Source organism: Bos taurus, chromosome 1 (assembly GCF_002263795.3).
Source record: "Bos taurus isolate L1 Dominette 01449 registration number 42190680 breed Hereford chromosome 1, ARS-UCD2.0, whole genome shotgun sequence".
NCBI classification, from domain to species: domain Eukaryota; kingdom Metazoa; phylum Chordata; class Mammalia; order Artiodactyla; family Bovidae; genus Bos; species Bos taurus.
The window spans coordinates 126,972,390-126,998,553 of NC_037328.1; the positions used below are offsets into that span (position 1 = coordinate 126,972,390).

At 39.0% G+C, this 26,164-nt stretch overlaps 1 protein-coding gene and 1 pseudogene across 12 annotated transcripts in view; one reads left to right on the forward strand and one right to left on the reverse strand.

The window, feature by feature from the left end:
• Positions 1-26,164, forward strand: part of TFDP2 (transcription factor Dp-2) — a 205,031-nt gene that overhangs the window by 144,896 nt on the left and 33,971 nt on the right. For 8 of the 12 annotated variants that reach the window (NM_001428758.1, NM_001428759.1, NM_001428760.1 and 5 more), the window contains 3 exons: positions 5,109-5,212; positions 9,302-9,423; positions 12,424-12,471. In NM_001428758.1, the coding sequence (NP_001415687.1) occupies positions 5,109-5,212; positions 9,302-9,423; positions 12,424-12,471 (274 nt within the window). Of the gene's footprint in view, positions 1-5,108; positions 5,213-8,185; positions 8,350-9,301; positions 9,424-12,423; positions 12,472-26,164 lie in introns of all 12 variants that reach the window. The other 4 variants (NM_001428762.1, XM_059891869.1, NM_001428761.1 and 1 more) reach the window with 2 other exon arrangements.
• On the reverse strand, positions 18,798-21,103 carry LOC101903974 (large ribosomal subunit protein eL21-like; annotated as a pseudogene).

Consider the following 26,164-nt stretch of genomic DNA (forward strand, 5'->3'; position numbering starts at 1 on the left):
TCTTTAATTCTTCTAGGTCTTTGTTAATTGATTTTTGCATTTTCTCCATTCTGCTTTCAAGGTTTTTTATTATCTGTACTATCATTATCCTGAATTCTTTTTCAGGTAGTTTGCCTATTTCCTCTTCATTTGTTTGGATTTCTGTGTTTCTAATTTGTTCCTTCATTTGTGCAGTATTTCTCTACCTTTTCATTATTATTTTTTTAACTTACTGTGTTTGAGGTCTCCTTTCCCTAGGCTTCAAGGTTGAATTCTTCCTTCCTTTTGTTTTCTGCCCCTCTAAGATTGGTGCAGTGGTTTGTGTAGGCTTCATATACGGTAAGATTTATGCTAAGTTTTGTTTGTTTGTTCTTCCTCTGATGGGCAGGGCTGAGTGCGGTGGTCATCCTGTCTGCAGATGCTCGGGTTTGCTGTTTTGTTTTGTTTGTTGTTTGGATGCACAGGGTGCTACTGGTGGTTGGGTGACGCCAGGTCTTTTATTCAAGTGGTTTCCTTTGTAGGAGTTCTCACTATCTGATACTCCCTAGGGTTAGTTCTCTGGTAGTCTAGGATCTTAGAGTCAGTGCTCCCACTCCAAAGGCTCATGGCTTGATCTCTGGTTGGGAACGAAGATTCCACAAGTGGTTTGTTATGGCATTCAGTTCAGTCACTCAGTTGTGACTGACTCTTGGCGAACCCATGAAATGCAGCACGCCAGGCCTCCCTGTCCATCACCAACTCCTGGAGTCCACCCAAACCCATGTCCGTTGAGTCGGTGATGCCATCCAACCATCTCATCCTCTGTTGTCCCCCTTTCCTCCTGCCCTCAATCTTTCCCAGCGTCAGGGTCTTTTCCAGTGAGTCAGCCCTTTGCATCAGGTGGCCAAAGTATTGGAGTTTCAGCTTCAGCATCAGTCTTTCCAGTGAACACTCAGGACTGATCTCCTTTAGGATGGACTGGTTGGATCACCTTGCAGTCCAAGGGATTCTCCAGAGTCTTCTCCAACACCACAGTTCAAAAGCATGAATTCTTTCACTTAAATTTTCTAAATTCTGTAATCTGCGCTTTCTCCATTCATTTGAAATGCTACTTTTACCACATACAAAATTTCCACATATAAATGAAACAAATTTGGGACTTCAGTTTCTGTTTTGTCAGTTTTTTTGTCTGTATCTTAGCCAGTGTCACATGAATGCAATCCCTTTAGCTATCTAATAATTGTGAAATCTGGGGGTCTAAAGTTCCTCTCTTTCCCCATTATTCCTTCCCCCCCCCCCAAATTTCTCAGATGTTCTCTGTCTTTACTTTTCCAGATACTTTAGAATCAAATTTATTTGTTTCCTGCTAAATTCTTTGATATGAACTGGCATAACAGATCTGGCTTTAATGATATTTTTCTTTTTGTTTTCGACCTAAGTTTTATATTCTTAATTTTCCTTCACTGGTAAGTTTCAAATTGAGATCAATTTATTCCCTAACCTTCATCATCTTTTTTTTGATATGTTTCTTCTTCTCTGTTATTTGCAAATTTTTGACTTTTGCTCCTCACACAGTGTATCAGAGATGATCTCATCTTAAACATTCAGCAGCCCTAAGACTATTAAAAAAAAGAAAAGTCATCTGAGAGTCAGACGATTTCAGGGCTGGATTCATCTTTATATGGATTCGTAATGTGTCCCCCTCCTGCCCAGGACTGAGTGCATGGCACATGTCTGTCAGTTACAGTTCTTCCGCCTAGAATCACAGATTAGTACTGCTGTCCAGTTAGGTGAATTCTTAAGCAGGTGAATAACCACATCTTTAGCAACAGATAAGATATGCATGTTACATGAAAGATCAGTTGAGCAGTTAGAGAGTAAGGACACTTTGATTATACCAATTGCTCAGTCATGTTTTAAAAACAATAAACAAAGGACCAGGTGTGTAAGTTTATTTCACCTGTTAAAAAGTAACAAAAGATACAGTTTAGGCTACATTACGGGAAGTATGGATCCAGATTAGGACAGGTAATAGCTCCAATCTGTACAAGTCAAACAGTTTTTATTGTTTCATGTACCTCTTTGATGCCAGGAACTAAACCAGGCACTTGAATACACAACTGATAACACAGTCTCCTTTACAGTAGAATTTCAATAATAGATTTTCGAAAACCCAGAAGAGCATAGAGGCTAGAGACACAGAGAACAGAAGCTCTAGAGCCTGTGGGACCTTGTACAAATTATTTAACCTCACTCTGTCTTAATTTCTTCATGGGTAAAATGCAGTCAGTAAAAATACACTTCACACTTTTGTCCTAAGCAGTAATGAGATGATGTATATGTGGGAAGCCTCTAGAACACACTTTGGCACATAGTGATGGTTCAGAAAATAGTATGGAGTGCTGTTTTGAAATGCTGAAAGGTAGGAGTTGTCTCAGCAGAGAGGGACTTCCCACCAGAAGGAATTGTGTGCCCCAGAGTTGGAGTGGTTGACCCGGGGCCTTTCTGGAACTGCAGGGAATTTAATCTGATAGGAGGTGCATGTGGACCGAGTAGCTAAGCACGAAGCTTCCCAGGGAGGCCGAGATCTCCAGGCGGAAGCTTTTGTGCCACGTTGAGGAGCATGAAAGGCATTTAGAAAACGTTGTGGAACCTCGGAAATGCCTTAAATAGGGAGTGTCCACAGCAGTTTCATCAGTGGAAAGACTGGTTCTTCACAGATGCGCAGAGACGCTAGGAAAGCCATTTGAGGTAGGACATCCAGTTGGGGAAGTGGTGCTCAGCCCTGGCTGCACCTAGGAGCTGCCTAGAGAACTTGAACAGTCTAATGCCCAGGTTGACTCCAATTATATCAGCAGCCTGAGGTTGAGACCCAGACACTGGCGGTTTTTTATTGCTTCCCAGATAATTCCATTGCACAGCCAGGGCTGTGAACCTCTATATTAGAGAAGTAACTGCAGTCAAATGAGATTTGATAAAGTTCCAAATTAAACAAGTGCCAGCAACATAAAGGAGCCAGGGTAAGGAGATAACAAGTAGGATGTGGTGGTTGGTTGAATGAAGAGGGGTTGATGGTTTCTGGTTTGGGTAGCTGGTGTGTGATGATCTATACCAAGAAGGAGAAGCAGATTTGGGTACTGGTCCTTGCTGAGTGGGCATGAGAAGGGTAAGGAATTCGATTTTTTTTAAGCTTTTTATTTTTGTATTGGAGTCCAGCCGATTAACAATGTTGTGATAGTTTCAGGTAGACGGGGGATTCAGCCATACATATACATTTATCTGCTCTCCCCCAAACTCCTCTCCCCTCCGGGCTGCCGCATAACACTGAGCAGAGTCCCATGCACTAAACAGGAGAACCTTGTTGGCTCTCCATTTTAAATATAGCAGTGTGTACATATCCATCTTCAACTCCCTAAGTATCCCTTCCCCCAGTCCTTCCCCCACCACCCCACCAACCTCTGCAACCTAAGTTTGTTCTCTAGCTCTGTGACTCTGGTTTGTAAATAAGTTCATTTGTATCGTTTCTTTTTAGATTCTGCATAGAAGAGATGTCATATGATTAAAGAATTTGATTTTGAAATGTAGAATTTGAGGGAAATGATATAAGAAACTGAGGGGAAGGAGCCAGTAATATACTTGAAAACTCAGAAGACAGAGGAAATAATTGATGCAAGAGTTCCCTGAGAAGACAGGAAGTACAGAGCAGACATGAAAGAAGTAATTGATATGAGAATCTTCCTCTCTGAGAGAAATAAGTAAAAACATTTGAGGGTGCAAGTAAGCTCACAGGCTGAGGGAGAGGAGCCGTAATTCAGCCTCATGGCCTGAGCTCCTTACTGCAGGAGATCTGCCGAGAACTAAGAGATGAGAGAGCAGGCATTCAGGAGTTGGGCAGGCTTTGTAGGAGCCAACAAAGGGCCATCTGAGGATGGTGTCTTTCCGGTCCTACTCTTAAATGTTGATTTTTCCCCAGAGTTTCAATATTGACCCTGTTTCACACACTTCCTGTGTGATCTCCTTTGTTACACTGGATTCCACTGTTATCTTCTGAGACAAATATTGATAAACTGAAGTTTGTCCAGAAAAGTTAGGTATTAATAGTTGACACATTCAGAAAATTATTGGTCGGCTTTTCATTTGGAGGGATAGCATTTTGCTACCTTAATTTGAAATTTAGTTTGTTGAGATCACTTGAAGACACTGTGAAGATCCTAGCAGTTTCTACCATCAGTCATTTGGTAGCATTATATTTGTTTTTCCAGTATAACAGAAATTTCAAAAAGTGGCTAACTCAACCTTTTGAAACCATGTTAACTTTTAATATTAAAATTTTGTTTTATAGTATAAAAAATTTTAATAGATATTTATTTTATACTTCATCTCCTTGTTGTGTTCTGTCATTTATAATCAAGATCTAACTGGAATTCTCAACTGTGATATAAACTATGATTTACATTAAGTGTTAGTCACTCAGTCGTGCCCGACTCTTTGCAACCTCATGGACTGCAGCCCACCAGGCTCCTCTGTCCATGAGATTTTCCAGGCAAGGATACTGGAGTGGGTTGCCATTTCTTTCTCCAGGGGATCTTCCCAACCCAGGGATCGAACCCAGGTCTCCTGCACTGCAGGCAGATTCTTTACCGACTGAGCTACAAGGGAAGCCCCATGATTTACATTATGTACTCTTAAATATTTTTTCCTTTAAAAAACCAACTTAAGGTTTAGTGGTTATCAGATAGACTGAACTATATATTTTGCAGATTTATTTTGCTAATTATCCTCACTACAACAAAGCAATAGTGTGACTTTCCTATATGCCTTCTTGTTCATAACTTGATAAATTACTTAAGCCCACAAATGTGGGCTTCTCAGCTGGCTCAATGGTAAAGAATCCACCTGCCAGTGCAGGAGACACAGGTTCAGTCTCTGGGTTGGGAAGCTCCCTTGGAGAAGGAAATGACAATCCACTCCAGTACTGCCTGAAAAATCCCATAGACAGATATGCAACCTGGTGGGCTCCAGTCCATGGGGTAGCAAAAGAGTGAGAAACGACTTAGCAACTAAACAGCAGTAAAGCACAGATGTGTAGACTGATAGAAGGTGACCTTGACGTTGCAGAACGTTAACCTAGTGCTCTAATATCATTTCAGGTAACGTTTCATTCGTTGCATTTCCAGTTTCCAGCACCAACTCACCAACAAAGATTTTACCAAAAACCTTAGGACCAATAAATGTGAATGTTGGACCCCAAATGGTAAGAAAATCATCATATTTTAGGATTTGAAACTTTGCTTAGTTTATCCTAATTTAAAGGAAAGTTGTACTGAAGATGCTTGGTGAAATACTCCTGTGAATACCTTATCTCTTAATTTTTAAAGTTTTATTTTTAGCTGAATGTAACTGGTTAGTCTTAAGAAAAAGACACTGTGTTTGTCAATGTTTAATTTTCATGTATTTTTGAATTTGGATTCTGAATGTGTTAAATTAAGTTTTTTGCCCCTCTGCGAGGCTTCTCTTATTTTCAGTTGTTTGAGCCAATTGATTTGAAATCTGTTATGTCTTATGTTCCTCTCCTTTTTCTTTTAAAATAACCTTTACTGCACTAAAGTGTATACTTTCATATAAACTGATTATGACCCAACAGTTAATCTGTATCTGGAGTTACTGATTTGAAAAACTCTTTGATGAAAGGACATTTAGGAAGAAACAACTCACCAATTCATTTCAATCTTTAGCAGTAGAAATAGTGAATTTAAATGGAAAATATTTAACCATTTCTCTGAAGGTATTCCATTAATTATGCTAGAGATTAAAGTAGGTAGTGCTTTTAAGACAGCCTTATTTATAAACAGTCACATGAAGCTAATGTATTAATAAAAACTATACCTAATTTAAATGGCCTCACCCACCATTAGCAAAAGTACATAAACATTTGAACAATAACTCTTCCTTGTCAGTGCTTACATCTTCTTATCTCTAGAGCCATAAGAATAAATTTTGTTCATAATATATGGTACTATAGGCTATGCTAAATGCACAGTTACTTAGATAAAAATCTCTTTTAACATACTGAATGGCTTCGGAAAGTCTTTGAAATCTTAAGACATACTAGACGTGACATTTTTCTTGGTCTCTTGAGGACTGTTAATCATCTGCAGAATCCAAGCTAAAGATGTTGCCCAGTTCTGTAACTATGTGAAGAATGTCATCTAGCCCCAAGCTCATACAAACTGTAGCTCAGGTGAGGAGCCACAGTTCTGAGTAGTTCAGGGTATATTTTCAGACATCTGCTAAGCATTCAGCTCTCCCCAGCCACTGTAGTGGGTGCAAATGCGATGACACACCTGCCTTGAAAGCCGATATTTTGAAAGGTGATTCTATAATCATCAGAATTAAACAAGCATATGTGACCTTTCATGAATTTGTCCCTTACAGTACTCCTGTGTTTTGAAAGACTGTTTCCTCTTGGTATTCCAGTGATGCTGCTAAGGCTCAAATTTGAATTCCTCTTTGGGAAACGTGATTTTCCTTCCCACTGTCAATTGGGACTAAAAGTACATATAAGCCTTTACACACTTCAGGTTTGACAGTGATATGTACTCGTGTATATGAGATACTCGATTACTGCAGACCTCAGAATCAGTGATGCAAAGGTCAGAAGCAGTGGAGATTTGGGGCTCTCCTTAAGAGCCAGCCCAAGACCAGTCTCCCTGATTCTCAGGTACTTTTTGCAGTTCTGGGTCCCCAGGCAGGAATCAGAGTTTTCTATTTTAATTTCCTAGTTTATTGTAATTTGATTTCCTAATATATTGTAGAATCCCAGTAAGAACCACTTCTCTCTCTTCTTGTTTGTCTCTTTTGTATGTTTTCCCCTAATTTTCAGTCTCTTATCCATGATTTTTAAAACAGTTTTGTTAGAAAATTCTTAAGTAAAGCCTCACCCGTTTGCCTCATACTTGCTCTTAAAATTTTTACATATCTCTTTGGAAACTGGATGTTCATGGTAGAGAGAAATTTCAAAAGTTCTCAAGAAAAAAAGTTATTTTCTGTGTTTATAGAAACTAGTTTAGAAGTAACCGTGGCTTGGCATTCTAACTGTCTTCTTAAAGGTACCTGGTTTTATATATATGCACACACACATATATTTATATAAGATAATCTCATGCTTATTTTAACATGGTTAAAAACTGCATGTCTCTTACAATGACAATGAAAATTTTGTGAAATAATGAAACCCTTAAATAGAACACTTTGTATTTAAATAGATTCCTTAGAGTTTATAGTTACAGATTTTTCTTTTCAGAACATACATGCTCTCTTGGCATTTCGTACTGTAGATGGCAGCAGTACATAAGATATCTTGATTGAAGGTAGAAAATTTTCAGACTGAGGTTCAGTTGCTGTATGACTTTCATAGGCTAAGTACAGATGTTCATTTCCCTTATCAGATCAACTGAATATTATTTTAATTTGGGGCTTCAAAATTAAGGTTCAGTTTTATGAAGCATGTGTGACTTATCACCTGTATGAACTAATTTTCCTGTTCATTGGTTGGTCAAGTTCTGTTTATTTCTGTGTGGTTCTGTTTAAGGTTCACTGTCACTGTTCTGGTTTAAGAACTCACTACATCTCACAAGAACTTCTAATATATAGATCCAATACAAGTGTAGCATCCTTCCAGTTTCTTTGTTGGTGAAATGTTTGTTAAAGGCTTGCCAAGAGGAAGGAACAGAGCGTTGCTAATCACTCTCAGGTCAGGAAAGAACAGCAGCTAACCGCCTGCCACTGAGGAAGGAGAAATGAACTAGAACGCAACAACTTAGTCCAAAGTCATTCTCAGTAAAGATAACCAGCTTTTCTCTGTCCTATTTCCCTTCCTCCTTTGTTCTTCTTCTTCTTCTTTTTTTTTTGTTTTTTCCTACAAAGCCCTTAAAATTGGGTAGAACTGAGCCTGTAGAGTCCTAAAGAAAAAAACTCCATAGTTTTTTTCAGACTGCACGAGTAATGCAGTCTGCTTCAGGGTAAGTTGGAATACTTAGAATTGCTTTGTGGAGACTTCTATTCTAGGAATACAGTAGACCAGGGGCTGATCAAATACTCAGACTCTATTTCTCAAGCACTCATTCAGGTCAGCATAATAGAGAACAGAATGTATGATGCAGTGATTGCTGAGAACTACACCCTTTATATTGTATTTTCTTACTGGATTTTATATAATCCTTTCTAGCATATCGATGAAGAAAGAAGCTACTTTTTTTCATCATTTTAAAAGCTGGGTCTTCTGTCTCAGTTCAGTAAATGTTTACTGATTCTTTCCTATGAGTGTCTCCTAGCACTGTGGTAGGCCCTGCAAACACCCTGTACCTTTAAGGATCCTGCATTGAGATGGAGGTGAGGAGTATGGTGGTATGGAAAATGTGGAAGGCTTGTCTAGTGTCCCTTTGTTCTCATGAGGCAGATTTCTGAATGCCTTGTTTAATAATCCTTGGCATATTGTGAGGATCAGAATTCCCCGGCTGTCTGTCGGTATTTGTTGTGTTTTGTTTGACTATAGAATTAATTTATTAAAATAGTTTCCTAATCATTCGTATGTAGTAACATCTCCCCAGCCCCACTAATACTCCCATTCCCTGGAGCATGCCTTTATTTTATTTACTGTTTTGTGTGTGTGTGTGTGTGAAAATAGGGTTTTAGTAAAGTCCTTAATCTTAGTTCTATTCATTCCCTTTCTGGAATCCGTCCATAAAAAATAGAAATTAAAGCCAAGATAATTTTACAAAAAGGTTTATCACAGCATTATTTATAATAATGAATATTTGTAAAAATCTAACAATAAGGTTAATTAATCCACATGACAGAATGTTTTATGGTTTTTAAAATGTGTTTGAATAATATTTAATGATATGAGGAAATGCTCTTAAAAAAACAGATAAAACTGCATCTGTATAAGAATGCAAATCGTATAATGTCTTTGCATATGTTTTGGACTGTGAAAATCTAATTTGCTGTTATCCCAGTTCTAGTTAATCAAGTTCAACTAAAATTAGTTTTCATAATTCTAAAGAAAGGTTTTCATTTTTCTGATTTTTAAAATGTCAGTCGCCAGCTTAATCCTTCCCAGTTGCTATTCACTTGCTGAAATCCACGGTGTACTTGGTATCAGTGTTGATGCTTGTGCTTCAGGATCTTAGAATATACAAGTGGGTCAAAGGGATTGCTTATATTCTAGATGATTGATATTAAGTACATTGTAGATAATAAGGTTTCCTCCTTATAAACTTATTTTCTGCCTGTAGGCTTGCCTTAGCAACTAAGAATAGTTTTCCTTGTTTTGACTTTACAGATTATAAGCACACCGCAGAGACTAACCAGTTCAGGAAGTGTTCTGATTGGGAGTCCATACACCCCTGCTCCAGCAATGGTTACTCAGACACACATAGCAGAAGCTGCTGGCTGGGTCCCAGGGTAAGAGTGGTACTGCAAGTTACCATTTTTAAAAGCTTTTTTTTAAAGTTCTGATCTTTTTTGCTCACTGTCTTACCTTCTGTTCTTGTTTTATGGCTTTAAAAACTAGTATGTTTCCTTTAAGATCACCTGTTTATTTCATGTCCTAGTTATAAAATGGGCATCTAGGATATAGCCTCTGGATCTTGGTTCCCTGACTAGGGATTGAACCCTTGTCCTCTGCAGTGGAAGCGTAGAGTCTTAACCACTGGACCACTCCCTGGAACAACCATTTTAAACAGAAAAATAAAATAATAACTTGTAACTGAAACATCTTTGTTCAGTGCTGAAAGAAGACTGCTTTTTATGATTTGACTTTTAGCCACTTTGGAGATGTAAAAACTGCATTTTATATTGTTTTAACACACATAAGAAAGGAGTTATGTATATGTGTGTGTGTGCTTAGAATTTCCTCTTGAAACTAGCATTTTTGTTTCATTTAAAACCAGAAAAAGAAGGGAAAAAAAGAGACCAAAATATATTAAAACTTTCATTGAGTTTTATCTTGGTTCTTTTAAAACGCTGGGCAGTTAAATCAGTGTCCCTGCTTCGTTACTCATTTGCCACTTTTAATATCGGATCTCTACGTGTTCCATCTTTACCTTAAAATAACCTTATTCAACCTTTTCCCCCTCCTTATCATTTTAGCATCTCATCCCTCCATAAAAGGAAATAGTAAAATAAGTGACTGAAAATTTTATTTTGTCCCTTTAGAAATTATTTCCAACATGGCAAACCACACTGGTGGTTCTGTCATTGACTTACAGTTGTGAGTTCTAATAAGCAAACAGTAAATCTTGGTTCAGTAAGAATCTCCTTGCTTCAAGGATATTAAAGAAATGAATGAAATAACAGTCCTGGCAGAGTGCTTTAAGTTATACACACACACACACACACACACACACTAGAGGCAAAAGAGTTTTGTGTGTGTGTATGTGCTGCTGCTGCTGCTGCTAAGTCGCTTCAGTCGTGTCCGACTCTGTGCAACCCCATAGACGGCAGCCCACCAGGCTCCCTGGGATTCTCCAGGCAAGAACACTAGAGTGGGTTGCCATTTCCTTCTCCAATGCATGAAAGTGAAAAGTGAAAGTGAAGTCACTCAATCATGTCCGACTCTTAGCGACCCCATGGACTGCAGCCTACCAGGCGCCTCTGTCCATGGGATTTTCCAGGCAAGAGTACTGGAGTGGGGTGCCATTGCCTTCTCCAGTATGTGCTTAGTCATGTCCAACTCTTTGTGACCCTGTGGACTGTAGCCTGCCATGCTCTTCTGTCCATGGAATTCTCCAGGCAAGAATACAGGAGTGGGTTGCCATTTACTTCTCCAGGGGCTATTCCATACCCATTGCATCTCTGCATTGGCAGGCAGATTCTTTACCCCTGGCACCACTTGAGACATCGCTTCATATGTATACATAACGTCTTTTCCATTATCAAGTAAGATGAAGTGACGGAATCACCTGTAATTCCATGGCCTTTCAGTTCAGTTCAGCCACTCAGTCGTATCCAACTCTTTGCGACCCCATGGACTGCAGCACACTGCAGCTTCCTTGTCCGTCACCAACTCCTGAAGCTTGCTCAAACTCATGTTCATTGAGTCAGTGATGCCATCTAGCCATCTCATCTTCTGTCGTCCCTTTCTCCTCCTGCCTTCAGTCTTTACCAGCATCAGGGTTTTTTCCAGTGAGTCAGTTCTTTGCATCAGGTGGTCTAAGTATTGGAGTTTCAGCTTCAGCATCAGTCCTTCCAATGAATATTCAGGACTGATTTCCTTCAGAATTGACCGATTTGATCTCCGTGTAGTCCAAGGGACTCTCAAGAGTCTTGCAACACCATAGTTCAAAAGCATCAATTCTTCAGCACTCAGCTTTCCTTATAGTCCAACTTTCACATCTCTACATAACTGCTGGAAAAACCATAGCTTTGACTAGATGGACCTTGGTTGGCAAAGTATTGTCTGTGCTGTCTAGGTTGGTCATAACTTTCTCCCAAGGAGCAAGCATCTTTGAATTTCATGGCTGCAATCACCATCTGCAGTGATTTTGGAGCCCAAGAAAAGAAAGTCCATCACTGTTTACATTGTTTCCCCATCTATTTTCCATGAAGTGATGGGCTCACATGCCATGATCTTCGTTTTTTGAATGTTGAGTTTTAAGCCAGCCTTTTCACTCTCCTCTTTGACTTTCATCAAGAGGCTCTTTATTCCATCCTTAACAATAGCATGTTAAGTCCATAATATCATGTTAAGTCCATAATAATATCAATACTATGACCTTCATTCAAGTCCTTAACAATATCCTCATATAGATCTGCAAGTTAGGTTGGAGTTTTTCGTACCCTTGGAAGGTAATTTAATGAGAGCCAAGTCTCTGCCAGTAGTGCTGGTCTGCTTTGGAGATGAGCAGGGTTTGGTGTTTTCAGTAACTGGCTGTGCTTTATACTGCATGTAGTATGATTGTCTGATGTTTTTAAGAACCAGTCTTCCAGAGTGAATAAAACTTTCCTATGCCTTCTCGTTCATTGTTGTTGTTTCATTGGTAGACACACAAGTCGTGTCTGACTCTTTGTGACCCCGTATACTGTGGCCCACCAGGCTCCTCTCTCCGTGGAATTCTCCAGGCAAGAATACTGGAGTGGGTTGCCATTTCCTTCTCCAGGGGAATCTTCTTCACCCAGGGATCGAACCTGTGTCTCCTGCAGGGAAGCTCTTCTCATTTATAAATTAGCAGTATTTCTTCGTAGAGATTGGTTAAACTCATTTCAAACCTATGACTCTTGTGATTTCTTGGGTCCAGTGACAAAATTCAAGTTCTGATTTTATGTACATATCTTTTGTAATCGTTAGTTTTTTGTTTGGATATATATTCAATGTGGAATTAGATAAGTTAAAATAAATTATTCATGAAGTAAAGTTCCTTATGCATTTTCATGGGTTTTTTTTTTTTTTTTTTTTCTTTTCAGTGATAGAAAACGGGCTAGAGAATTTATAGACTCTGATTTTTCAGAAAGGTGAGTAAAAGTTTTAAGTAATTTGTTCAAGCGATTCTACTGCATAGAGAGGGGTTTAGCACCCAGACTCTTTAAGTAATGAGATGTTTTTCTTCATATAACTTTAAGTTCGTTAAGTTTCAACTGTTATTTCATTCCACATTGAGTATTCTGCTTCACTCATCATTGCATAAATGTATTATGTTTATGTAGTTTTAAAAGATACTCTTCTGTGGGTGGATTGGCTCTTGGCAGTGTGCCATTTAGCACACTCCCTCCTTTGGGGAGATGAACTGTTCTGCTAAAGTGACTATTCTTGATTACCTCAAAATATACAAAGTTTAAAAACAAGTTTTATTGAACACATTTAAAGATAATAGTAAATCCTCTTTTTTTTTAACCTTCCAGTTCTATTGAGATATAATTAACATACAGCCCTGTATAAGTTTAAGGTAATACAGCACAATAATTCAATTTGTTAATACATACATCATGAAGCAGTTATCACAGTAAGTTTAGTGAACCATTTCATATAGATATAAAAGAAATAAGTAAACATTTTTCTTGTGACAAGAACTCTTAGGATTTACTCTCTTAGCAACTTTCACATATAACATACAGGGCTTCCCAGGTGGCGCAGTTGGTAAAGAAGCCACCTGCCAGTGCAGGAGACACACCACGTGAGGGTTTGATCCCTGGGTCGGGAAGATCCCCTGGAGGAGGAAATGGCACCCCACTCCAGTACTTTTGCCTGGAAAATCCCATGGATTGAAGAACCTGGTGGGCTGCAGTCCATGGGATCACTAAGAGTTGGACACGACTGAGTGCACACGCACGCACACCCATCTGAAACACAGCAGTGCTAATTTACCATGTCGTACGTTACGTCTCCTTTCTTAAATAATACAAGTGTAGTGTAATCTTTCCTTAGACTGTTAGGACAGTGATTCTCTGTTCTAGGTGTGCAGCAGGATCACCTATGGCCTGTTGAATAAACTATAATTGCTTACTAAATCAGAAACTCCAGGATTGAAAACTTATCTCTTTAGGATCAGTCTTTGAACTCAGTATTTCACCCAAGTCACTATACTAAGTATCATATTAATGTCACATTATACTAAAATAAAATATAATCTCAGAGGCTGTTTAGATAAAACCTTGCCAGCAACACTTTCTAGATTGATTCTGAGGTTTTTTTTTTTTGATTCTGAGTTTTTTTAATTGCTTTTTTTCAACGATGTTTTAGTCTCCTTTCTCCTGTTGGGTCATCTGCTTTCTTTTTTTTTGTTTGTTTTTTGTTTTTAAATGATTTTATTTATGGTTGTGCACGGTCTTCATGCTGCGTGGGCTTTTCTCTAGCCGTGGCTCCTCTTGTTGCGGAGCATGGGCTCTGGTGCCCACAGACCTCAGTTCTGCGGCTCCCGGGCTCGAGAGCCCTGGCCCAGTGGCTGTGATGCATGGGCTCAGCTGCTCTGCCACGTGTGGTCTTCCCAGACCAGGAGTGGAACTCGCGTCCCCTGCTTTGGCAGGGGGGCAATTCTTTACCAATGAGCTGCCAGGAAAGCCCTCAGGCATATTTTAGACTAGTTTTCCACGCTCCTATCTGATGAGAGAGGCCTGGGAGCCAGGAGTCCTCAGCCACAGTGCTGGCTCTGCCATCAAAAGCTCTGGGGCCTCTAGCAAGCGCCTGCCCCTCCCTCAGTCGTGTCTGACTCTTTGCCCACCAGGTTCCTCTGTCCATGGGATTTCCCAGGCAAGGTTACTGGAGTGGGTTGCCATTTCCTTCTCCAAGGGTCATCTGCTTTCAACACAGCTTTCTGTCTTCCAGTTTGTAGTTGCTACCTCAGATTTGCTGTACACTGAGAAACTACTTGGCCAGGTGTTTTAGAATCCCATCTAAAATGAAAGTGAACGGGCCCCGAAGTGAAGCCTTGAGGGTGTGTTTAAAAATGTTTGTTTTCTTGCATGACACTAGCTCTGCTTTAGTTCCTTACTGACCTTTGTTGTTCTCAGATCTTAACTGTTTGGAACAGATAAAATCATATCTGAGAAGCTGCTGTATTACGTAGAATTATATGGTGAAATGGTCTTTTCTCTCTAATGGGAATTCATATTTCCAGCTCATACTGTTTCTTCTTCATGTTTATCCTGGGAAAGGGCAGCAGTACAACTTTTTAACCGTGTATTTGGCAGTGTTTAAGGCCTTAAAATGGAACTATTCACTTGTTATGATTGACATCACCTGAGTATGCAAATAATACAGAAAAGCAAGATTCTTTTTATTCTTCATAAGAGAGAAAACTCTAGAGATAGCATATAGAAGTGCCAGATTAGGTTTGTTGGTCTAGCCATTGACTTGACTTTGCTTTTCTGCATTTGCTTCATTGGCCTTTTTTCCTGGTGCTTTCTATTACTCTCCTTTTATTCTTTAATATAACTTTTCTGTATCGAATCCCAGCCCCCTCCCTAATCAAACCACCAAAATGACTACATGTGGTTTTCTTCTTGTGTTATTGTTCTTACACATGTTCTTTTCCTCCAGATTAATGTGTTTTTCTGTAATGCTGTAAAAAGTCTTGGGTTCCCTTTTCCCCAGTGCTAAGGTTGAAAAAGCCAGCTCTCAACCACAAACTAATCTTCTTCATTTCTTCATTGTCTCTATAGTGATTTAATATCTCTATAGTGATTAAATATAGTAAGTATTTTTGTTAGTGTTCCTTGGGGACATAGATTCATATATATAATACACATGCATACTCCCACATAGATACATACTATATAAGGTTTCTATCCTCATCTTACCACTTGACAGTAGAACTTGAAGTATGTTTTACACAGCTCTTTGTTGAGTTCCTTTGCAAGACCAAGTCACTTTCTTAAGAAATCTTGTTAGTGGGTAAAGGATCCGTTGAGGGATTCTCGTTAGTTTTTTCTTTGTGTTCTGATCCACTGAACTTCTTTGCAAAGAGCTTGGGGAAATTGCTTTGAAAGCCCCCTTTCTGGTCTCGCCTGGAATTTTGATCCTGAAAGATGTTTGTTCCCTTTTATCTTTCTTCCTTTGGACAGTCTGCTGGTGTTTTGCAAATACATCTCTTCCAAATGGGAAGTGTCCTGTGTGAGAGTTCCCTGGGGGGAAGAAAGGTCCTGGGTGTTTGACAGGCAGCAGCAATATCCTCCACGTGTTTACTTTATTCCTGTTTTAAAGGAATAGGATTTATTATAGTGGTGTTTTTCCTCTTCCTTTGTGCTCATGTACTCTTAATATATATATATATTTTATTCTGTTGGAGTATAGTTAAAACTTTTATTTATAATAAACTAATATAATTTAAACTCAGTCGTGTCCGACTCTTTGCGACCCCACGGACTGTAGCCTACAAGGCTCCTCTCTCCATGGAATTTTCCAGGCAAGAGTACTGGAGTGGGTTGCCATTTCCTTCTCCAAATTTAAACTATAATCTAATAATAAAAATCAATATAATTAATATCTGTACTGCTTTGACGATGTTTATGAAGTTGTCTATTTATTCAACAAGTGTTTTGAATATCTGCTAAGTGTTGGTAAGTTCTAGGCATGGATGAGAATAATAAGCAAGATAGATAAGTCCCTGCCCTTGAAGAGCTAATATTTGGGGAGGAGGTGCAATAAAGAAGATAACTAGATTGTGATGGGTGGTATGCAAAGAACTAAGAAGGATGATTTGTAGATAATTGGAAGGATGGTGGCTACCTTAGAAAGGCCTCTCTAAGGGGTGATGTTTGAATACAAGGAAGACAGGCTAGTTCCTTGAGGAGCTTGGGATTCTAGGCACAGGGAATGGCAAATGCAGAGCTCCTAAGTGAGGAACCAGGTTGTGATACTCAGGGAAGCACAGTGGCTTGAGATCATGAGCACGTCAGAGAGAGAGATGAGATTAGGATGGAGAGGTAGACACAGGTCAGAGTATGAAAGGCCTTGTAGGTCATGGTAGAGAATTTGGTTTTTATTCTAAACAGGATTTTAAGCAGGGGAGTAATGTGATCTGATTTATAATGACTGCTGAGAAGGATCTGGCCTCTAAGGAGATAAGAGCAAAAGTGGAGAAATCAGTTAGAAGGCAGGAGGCAGTGACCTGACAGTGGAGATGGGAAAAAATGGGTAAATTTTTCAATTTGGAAACAGAATTTATTGATAGATTGAATGAAGGAAAGAGAGAAAGGATGACTTGATTTTTTGCAGTGAGAGCTAGGTGAATCCTGGTGCCATTAGCATCTACTGTAGTTAGGAATAGGTTTGGGGAGGAATTGAATTTTGTTCTGGACACATGAAGACTGAGAGGTTTTTCAGTTTTTTGTGTGATGTATCAGTAGTATCAGTTAGTGTATCAATAGTGTCCTCAGCTTGGATGAGGCCCACCCAGGCCTGGACGACATAATGCAAGGTGGAGAGTGGAGATCTGTGAATAATAAACATTTCTTTCCCATTTCCCCTCTCCCTCACACAGAGGATATAAATACACAGGAAAATGGGATTTGGGTTGGATTTTTTCCCCTGAATTATGTTACTAAATTACTTTGCTGATTTAAATATTCTGGTTAACTTACTTTAATGAGAAAGGAAGTTTTTATTGTATATTGTATATAATTTCTTGTTTAAATGGGATACATTTATTAGTTTACACCTGGAATATACTGTTATGCTACAGATTCTAGTTTCATATTACTTTTGTAGATAAATATAAATTATTGTGGCAAAATATAAAAAGACAGTGATTGTTGATTCTAGTTAAGTGCCTGGAAAGATAAATACTCTTGGAAACAGTTCTTTTAAATACTTCAAATGAAATATGAATATGAAATTATGAAGACCTCAAATAAAAAATAAAACTTGCTTTTCAAACTGTGCTAGGTTGGGTAGTTTTATTTTCTTAAATATTAAAAACATGTTTAATTTGGTAATTTGATTTTATTTGGCAAGACATGCTTCCTACTGATTCTTTTTTTTTTTTTTTTTTAAGAGACTAATAGAGATGATAGTGTTTACAGCCTGTGACCAAATTTTCATGTTATTTGGAAAGACGGTTTGGGTGGTTCAGAGAGCTCAGGTTTGAGAAAATGTGTAAACTCTACTTTTTAAGATTTCAAGGTAATTCCCTGGTGGCCCAGCAGTTAGGGCTGTGTACTTCTAACTGTCAAGGGCCTGGGCGTGATCTTTGGTTGGGAAACTAAAATCTCAAAAGCTGTACAGCACAGCCAAAAATAAATAAAATTGGCCCACTTAAAAAAAAAAATTTAGATAGGGAGCTTCTAGTTTGAGATGATGGGTTGAATAGCCATTTTTAATCTCCAACTTGTAAGATCCTGTTGAAATTTTTTGTGTGTTAAAAAAAGGAAATCTCTTAAATTGCCATAAAACATGATAGAGGTGTAGGGTTCTCCAAGGATTAGGAGATGAAGGCTGGTGTGATTATAAAGTTGACAAGTGAAAGTGGACAGACCCATGTCCCAAAATATGCGTGGGAGAAGTCAGATTGGGAGACGGAAGCTATTTTCACTTGCACTGACTTGGTGAGGTCCCAGGCCCAGAGTTGAGAGGCATAAAAAGTGAGAATAAACTGGTGGGGGAAGGACTGAGGACAATGAAATGACGACGCCTATCCAAGGAGCACCTGGGCCAGTGGAAGCTTCTCAACCCTCCAGATTGCCTGTATCTACCACCCCGTCTCCACACATAGAAATTACATGTTGTGGTATAAATTATACTTCCTTCCTTTTTATTGCCTTCCTTCCTTTTCATGTACAATATAACATTGTGTGGATATATCACATTTTTCCTGTATTTGTTCATTAATGATGGACATTTTGATTTCCCTTGTGGCTCAGATGGTAAAAGCATCTGCCTACAATGCAGGAGACCCGGATTCAATCCTGGGTCGGGAAGATCCCTGGAGAAGGAAATGGCAACTCACCCTAGTACTCTTGCCTGGAAAATCCCATAGATGGAGGAGCCTGGTAGGCTACAGTCCATGGGGTCGCAAAGAGTCGTACACAACTGAGTGACTTCACTTTCGCTTTCTATTTTGGCTGTTATAAATGCTGCTGTGAACACTTGTGAACAAATCAGTTCTCATTTCTCTTGGATGTATACCTATGAATAAAATTACCTATGGCAATTCTTTCTTTAGCTTTTGGAGTAACTATCAGTTACATTCCCATCAACAAAGGTTATAATGTCTCCAGCTCCTTACCAACATTTCCTATCCATCTCTTTTTATTTTAGCCATCCTTGTGAATGTGAAGTGTATCTCATTTTGGTTTTAATTTGCAGTTCATAGTGGTTGATGATATTAAGCATTTTTTCAAGTGTTTATTGGCTGTTTGTATATCTTTTTATTTTCCTAGTACAAATATTTTATGAATAATTTCTGGCAGTTTCTAACCACTGGAGTATATTGCACAATAAACCACATCACATTTTCCAGGAAGAAAAAAAAAACACTAAGTTTGAATAGTAATGACATCACCCACTGAATTAGGACAGTTAAAATTTGCTTCAAATATTTCTTTGCGGGAAAGGACACCACACTTTCACTCAGTTAAGAGAAATATATTTAGAGTCTGGAGATCTTTTGTGGGTTTTTGTTTTTTAAAATCATGCCATGAATTCATAGGGAGTGGATTCTGGCAGCTCCGGCTCTCTCCCATCAGTTCTCAGAAAGTATGCCTTTCTGGGTGGAGCAGCCTGGTGCATCAGTTGATCCCAAGTACCTTTTTCGACTTTTTTCTTTTTCTCATCATTTTCCTTCACATGTTTCTGGAAGCTCTCCCGGCTTTTAGAGTGCTTACTTTGCTCCATGTGTACAGTCATTCTTTGGGCAGGCATCTTGCCCTTAACTTGTTTGTTTACAACGACGGCAGCAGCATGCTGGATGACATGGTAGACGCTTCCAGTGTTGCCATGGTAGCATTTGTGGGGAATTGCTTTGTGAACAGTGCCCATTCCTTTGATGTCTACAATGTCATGTTTCTTATAGAGTCTCATGTTTGTGGCCAAAGGAACAACTCCATGTTTTCTAAAAAGCCTAGAGAACACAGAGCAGGTGCCGCTCGTCTTTCCTTTATGTTGGTCATTTTGGCAAATTGCTAGAAGATGGCATTCCAGCTTAAAGGAAGGCTAAGTATCTTCTTTGAAGAACTCGATTGAGATCTTTTGGTTTGTTGGTGGTGGTGCTGGTTTTGTTATTGAGTCATAAGAATTCTTTATGGGTTATAGATACAAGACTGTTGTCGGATACATGGTTTGCGAAAAGTTCTCCTGATCTCTGGATTGATTTTTCACCTACAGGAAGCACAGAACTTTAAAAATTTGACTGTGTTTATCTTGTTTATATTTTCTTGTGGTACTTATGTTTTTGGTATCATATCTTACTTTAAGAATTGCCAAATCCCAAGATCACAAAGACTTAACACCAATATTTTTAACAGTTTTATGGGTTTTGCTCTTACATTTAGATCTTTGACCCATTTTGAGTTCATTTTTGTAGCCTGTGACAAAGTTTATTTGTTTAATATAACCCAAAAGCATATAGAAGATCTGTGAAAATGTAGACATTTTTTTATAATATTTTTCAACCATTTAAATTTCTAAAATAAGCCTGGTTTTAAGTTTATTATTTTATAAATTATTAGCTAAATTTAAAAAGTACACTCTGTATTATTTTGTTCTTAACCCTCATTTTGTGATGGGGAATCAAGCATTCCTGGACTATTTTTGTCAAGAAAAGGCACGTCTTCTCTGAATGTGGTAGCAGTAATAGTAAGCCAAATGTGACAATGAAAGTAATTTAAAGAATGAAGAACAAGAAAGTTTGTTTTGCTCAGAAGCATGATCCTTTGTATACTGAGTTTGGTTTTTTGGAAATAATTACAAAATGCTGGAAACCTCAGCATCTTATTTTATAGATACATAAAAGCCATCAGCCCTTAACATAAAAGACAACAAAACATAAATTCAAAACCAAAACAACAAAAAACCACTGAGAAAATAAATTAATAAATTCAAAACATACAAACAGACAAAAAAACACTGAGAAAATTCATTATTGTGTGTCTATCACCACTCTCCATCTCCAGAACTTCTCCACCACCCCCTACTAGAAACCCATACCTATTAAGCAACCTCTCTTCAGTCTCTCCTCTTGCAGTCTCTGGTAACCATAGTTTTACTTCCTGTCTCCATAAATTTGACAATTCTAGGTAGCTCATATAAAAGAAATCATATGATAATTACCCTTTGTGTCTGGCTTGTTTCACTTACCATGTCTTCAGAGTTTATTCATATTGTAACATCTCTCAGAATTTCATTTTTCTAAAAGCTGAATAGTGTTCTATTCTGTGCACATGCCACACTTGCTGTTTATTCGTTCATCTGTTGAGGGACATGTAGGTTTCCACCATTTGACTACTATGAATGTTGCTGGTATGGGTGTGGGTGTACGAACATCTGTTTGAGTCCCCTACTTGAAATTTCTTTGGCTATACACCCTGAAGGGGAATTGCTGGGTCCTATGGTAATTATATGCTTCGTTTGTGTGGAACCACCGTAGTATTTTCTGTAGTGACTTCACCGCTTTACATTCCCACCAGTGGTGCACGAAGGGTCCAGTTTTTCCATGTCCTCCCAGTGCTTATTGGCTGGGGTTTTCCTTGTTTGTTTTGTTTAATTAAAGTCATCCTAATGTGTGTGAATGATATCTCATTGTGGTTTTGTTCTGCATTTCCCTAATGACTAGTGATATTGAACATCTTTTCATGTACTTATTGGCCATTTGTATATCTTCTTGGAAGAAATGTCTACTCAACTCTTTTGTCCATTTTGAGTTGTTTTTTATTGTTGTTGTTATTGTTAAGTTCTTCATCTAGCCTTTAACTTGTAAAATCCTTTTACTGGAGGCATTGTACACTTAACTTTGAAAAAAGTGGTTTACAGATTTGGTTGTAGGACCAAGTCCCCTATCTGTGTACTGCAGGTATCAGCTATTCTAAATTCCGTTGAATTTGATGTAAACATTGAAGGGTTTGGCATGATGATCCACCAGCCTTCCAAAGATGAGGCTTCATTTCTTGATTCAGCCACTGTTGAATGTACCCTTGGGTTGTACTGCTATGAAACTTCATTTCGTATGATAATCTGTAGATCCATCCATGTTGCTGCAGATGTCATCACTGCACTTTTTGTGTGTGTCTAGTTACGTTCTGTGAGAGATTATGAGAGCCTGAACTAGGGTCATGGGAAGAGAGAGAAGATGTTGAATTCAAGAGCTCTTTAAGACAAGACTTAGATTACATTTGATAGAATTTGATTAGATAGAAAGGAGGATTAGGATGATCTGTTGTTTCTGTTTCAGGCAGTTGGATGAATGCGATCACTCATCTAGATGAGAACTGCAGTAGGATCAGAAGTTACCTACTGGCACGTTGAGTTCCCTGTTGTATTTTTAATGTGTTATTGTGATGTATAAGGACCCCTGCCTAGATCACATTGATATTTCCAGTTCCGATCTTATGAAACTTCTTCTCTGTTATCTCAGTCTTCTTTTTTCCATATGAAGAATCCTGATTTTTAAGGACATTGAGGATGAAAAGGACAATAGAATGAGTGTATATGGTAATTACTCATTGACTTTATCCCATATTACATGCTTCAGTTCAGTTCAGTTCAGTCGCTCAGTCGTGTGCGACTCTTGTGACCCCATGAATCCCAGCACGCCAGGCCTCCCTGTCCATCACCAACTCCCGGAGTTCACTCAGACTCACGTCCATCGAGGCAGTGATGCCATCCAGCCATCTCATCCTCTGTCATCCCCTTCTCCTCCTGCCCCCAATCCTTCCCAGCATCAGAGTCTTTTCCGATGAGTCAACTCTTTGCATGAAGTGGCCAAAGTATTGGAGTTTCAGCTTTAGCATCATTCCTTCCAAAGAAATCCCAGGCTGATCTCCTTCAGAATGGACTGGTTGGATCTCCTTGCAGTCCAAGGGACTCTCAAGAGTCTTCTCCAACACCACAGTTCAAAAGCATCAATTCTTCGGCGCTCAGCCTTCTTCACAGTCCAACTCTCACATCCATACATGACCACAGGAAAAACCATAGCCTTGACTAGCCAGACCTTTGTTGGCAAAATAATGTCTCTGCTTTTGAATATGCTATCTAGGTTGGACATAACTTTTCTTCCAAGGAGTAAGCATCTTTTAGTTTCATGGCTGCAGTCACCATCTGCAGTGATTTTGGAGCCCCCCCAAAATAAAGTCTGCCACTGTTGCCACTGTTTCCCCCTCTATTTCCCATGAAGTGATGGGACCAGATGCCATGATCTTCGTTTTCTGAATGTTGAGCTTTAAGCCAACTTTTTCACTCTCCTCTTGCACTTTCATCAAGAGGCTTTTTAGTTCCTCTTCACTTTCTGCCATAAGGGTGGTGTCATCTGCATATCTGAGGTTATTGATGCTTCTCCCGGCAATCTTGATTCCAGCTTGTGTTTCTTCCAGCCCAGTGTTTCTCATGATGTACTCTGCATGTAAGTTAAATAAGCAGGGTGACAATATACAGCCTTGACGTACTCCTTTTCCTATTTGGAACCAGTCTGTTATTCCATGTCCAGTTCTAACTGTTGCTTCCTGACCTGCATACAGATTTCTCAAGAGGCAGGTCAGGTGGTCTGATATTCCCATGTCTTGAAGAATTTTCCACAGTTTATTGTGATCCACAATAAATAAATAAATAAATAAATCCAAAGGCTTTGGCATAGTCAGTAAAGCAGAAATAGATGTTTTTCTGGAACTCTCTTGCTTTTCCCATGATCCAGCGGATGTTGGCAATTTGATCTCTGGTTCCTCTGCCTTTTCTAAAACCAGCTTGAACATCAGGAAGTTCGTGGTTCACGTATTGCTGAAGCCTGGCTTGGAGAATTTTGAGCATTACTTTACTAGCATGTGAGATGAGTGCAATTGTGCCGTAGTTTGAGCATTCTCTGGCATTGCCTTTCTTTGAGATTGGAATGAAAACTGACCTTTTCCAGTCCTGTGGCCACTGCTGAGTTTTCCAAATTTGTTAGCGTATTGAGTGCAGCACTTTCACAGCATCATCTTTCAGGGTTTGGAATAGCTCAACTGGAAGTCCATCACCTCCACTAGCTTTGTTCGTAGTGATGCTTTCTAAGGCCCACTTGACTTCACATTCCAGGATGTCTGGCTCTAAGTGAGTGATCACACCATCGTGATTATCTTGGTCATGAAGATCTTTTTTGTACAGTTCTGTGTATTCTTGCCACCTCTTCTTAATATCTTCTGCTTCCGTTAGATCCATACCATTTCTGTCCTTTATCAAGCCCATCTTTGCATGAAATGTTCCCTTGGTATCTCTAATTTTCTTGAAGAGATCTCTAGTCTTTCCCATTTTGTTGTTTTCCTCTATTTCTTTGCATTGATCATGCTTAATAGTCCCCAATAATAATAATAATAATGTAACCTAATGAGACTGTGCATACTAAGTTGCTTCAGTCATGTCCAGCTCTTTGCAAAGGTATGGACAGTAGCCTGCCAGCTCCTCTGTCCTTGGGATTCTCCAGGCAAGAATACTGGAGTGGGTTGCCATGTCCTCCTCCAAGGGATCTTCCTGATTCTCAGGGTATCTTCCTGACCAGGCTTTGAACCCTCATTTCTTAAGTTTCCTGCATTGGCAGACAGGTTCTTTACCAGCACCACCTGTGAAGCACTGAAAACATTAAAAAATTGTATATGTTCTGTATATGTTCTCTCCATTCTTTTCTCATTTTTCTAATAATTATAGGTAATAGTCCTACAGTGTGGAAGCATACACCTGTTTATACCCTATAATATACACCTCTTAGCACTCACTTAATCTTAACATCTACAGTTAATTATACATAAATTTCTCACAAGAGCTTTATGTCAGTGTTTCTCTAATCGTTTTGACTGTCTCAGTCAGTTTTGCTGAATATAAAAATTCTTGGCTCATACTTTGTTGGAGTTTCTTAAATTTCTTAATTTTCTTCTAATGTAACAGCTTGCTCTTGGAAAATCTGATAGTTTTTTTTTTTTTTTCTAAATGTCTAAATAATTTTTTTTCTTTGAAATCCAGCAATTTTACCAGAATCTTTTGGTCTTTGTCATTCTGGGTTGATACAGTCTCTTTTCTTTTATTTCATAAACATTTTCTTGACTTAACAGCACTTAGTATTTATTCTGTTCCCATGCCTTGATTTTCTTCTTCAGAAACTCTTATTGTCCATATATTCTTTGCCTGCTTTCAGTGTTTTTCATTTGCTCTTGAATATTAATTGTGGGAGTCACATGGGCTAGATTGTTGCAACCTCCTAAGTCTTTATTTCAGCCTCCTGCACTCGGCTGGTATTGAAGAGGGCAAAACTTCCCATTTCAGCTGCGGCTCTCAAATTGGCCTGTTCTTTCTAGCAAAGTCTTGTTAGTTCCATTAAATGCCGCTCCGTTGAGTATTTATTTTTCTACCAATACAGACACGACTCTGTAAGCCTTTGGCCCCGGTCTGTAATCTGGGGTTGGTTGAAGATGCCTTGTCAGCTAGTTTTGTTGTAAACGTTGTCAGGGGTTCAGGCTTTGCTGCTTGCTTGCTCTATTTTGTATGGGGATTTGGAGAGTTTGAGAACTGTGCTGCTGTTGCTGTCTTTCCACACTCTCCTGTAACTGGGGTGTGTATGTGTGTGTGTTTACAGTCTATATGAATCAGAATTTAAATAGTTAAATCTTTTATAATCTGTAGATTTTCCCTCCGTATTTTTCTCACTCTTTCCCTTCCAAATTATTAGTTGAAGAAACCACATTATATGTCCTGAAGAAAAATTCTAAAGATTTTGCTTACCGCATCTCTTTTTTTAAATTAATTGATTGATTGATTTTTGGCTGCTGCTGGGCTTCAGTAGTCGCAGCAAGGCACACGGGGCCAGCCACTCTGAGGCATGTGGGATCTTCCCTTACCAGAAATAGAACCCATGTCCCCTGCATTGGCAGGCACTCTCAACCCCTGGACCACCAGGTAAGTCCCATAGCATCTCTTTAGTATAGTTTAACACGTTCTTCTGTCTTCGGTGTTTCCTTTAAACTGGTAGGTGGATCTTGTGTCTTGATCATATTCGGGTTCCATGATAGGTTGTACACTTGAAAAACAACTGAATGGGCCAGGTCAAGGAAAGCCAATAATACAGGATCAGAAGCACCGAAGTGAGAAACTCCAGTTGCAAAGCTGACATTGAAAAACAGGCAAATCCATAGAAACAGAAAGTAAAACATGGTTGCCAAGGGCTTGAGGACAGGGAGGTGGGAGTGGCTGCTTATGGGGACAGAATTTCTGTTTAAGGTGGAGAAATTAGGTTGTGGTGATGGCTGTGTCCACTGAATTTTATACTTGAAAAGATGAAGTTTATGGTGTGTGAATTGTATTTCATTAAAGCTGTTACCTTGCAAAAGAAAGTTAGATTTGAAAAGGAAGAGAGTATTGGCTAATCTCTGGACTGATGAGAAGAACTGGTAGGTTTATAAGTGGCCGCTCCCACTGGCTGTAGACTTAGGTATTGTTCTACTGTCTCCTGAATATACCCATTTGGATATTCTATAGGCATGTCAAACTCAACCTCATCACTGCCCAATAGAATGTAATACGAGCTGCATGTGAGTTTTAATTTTC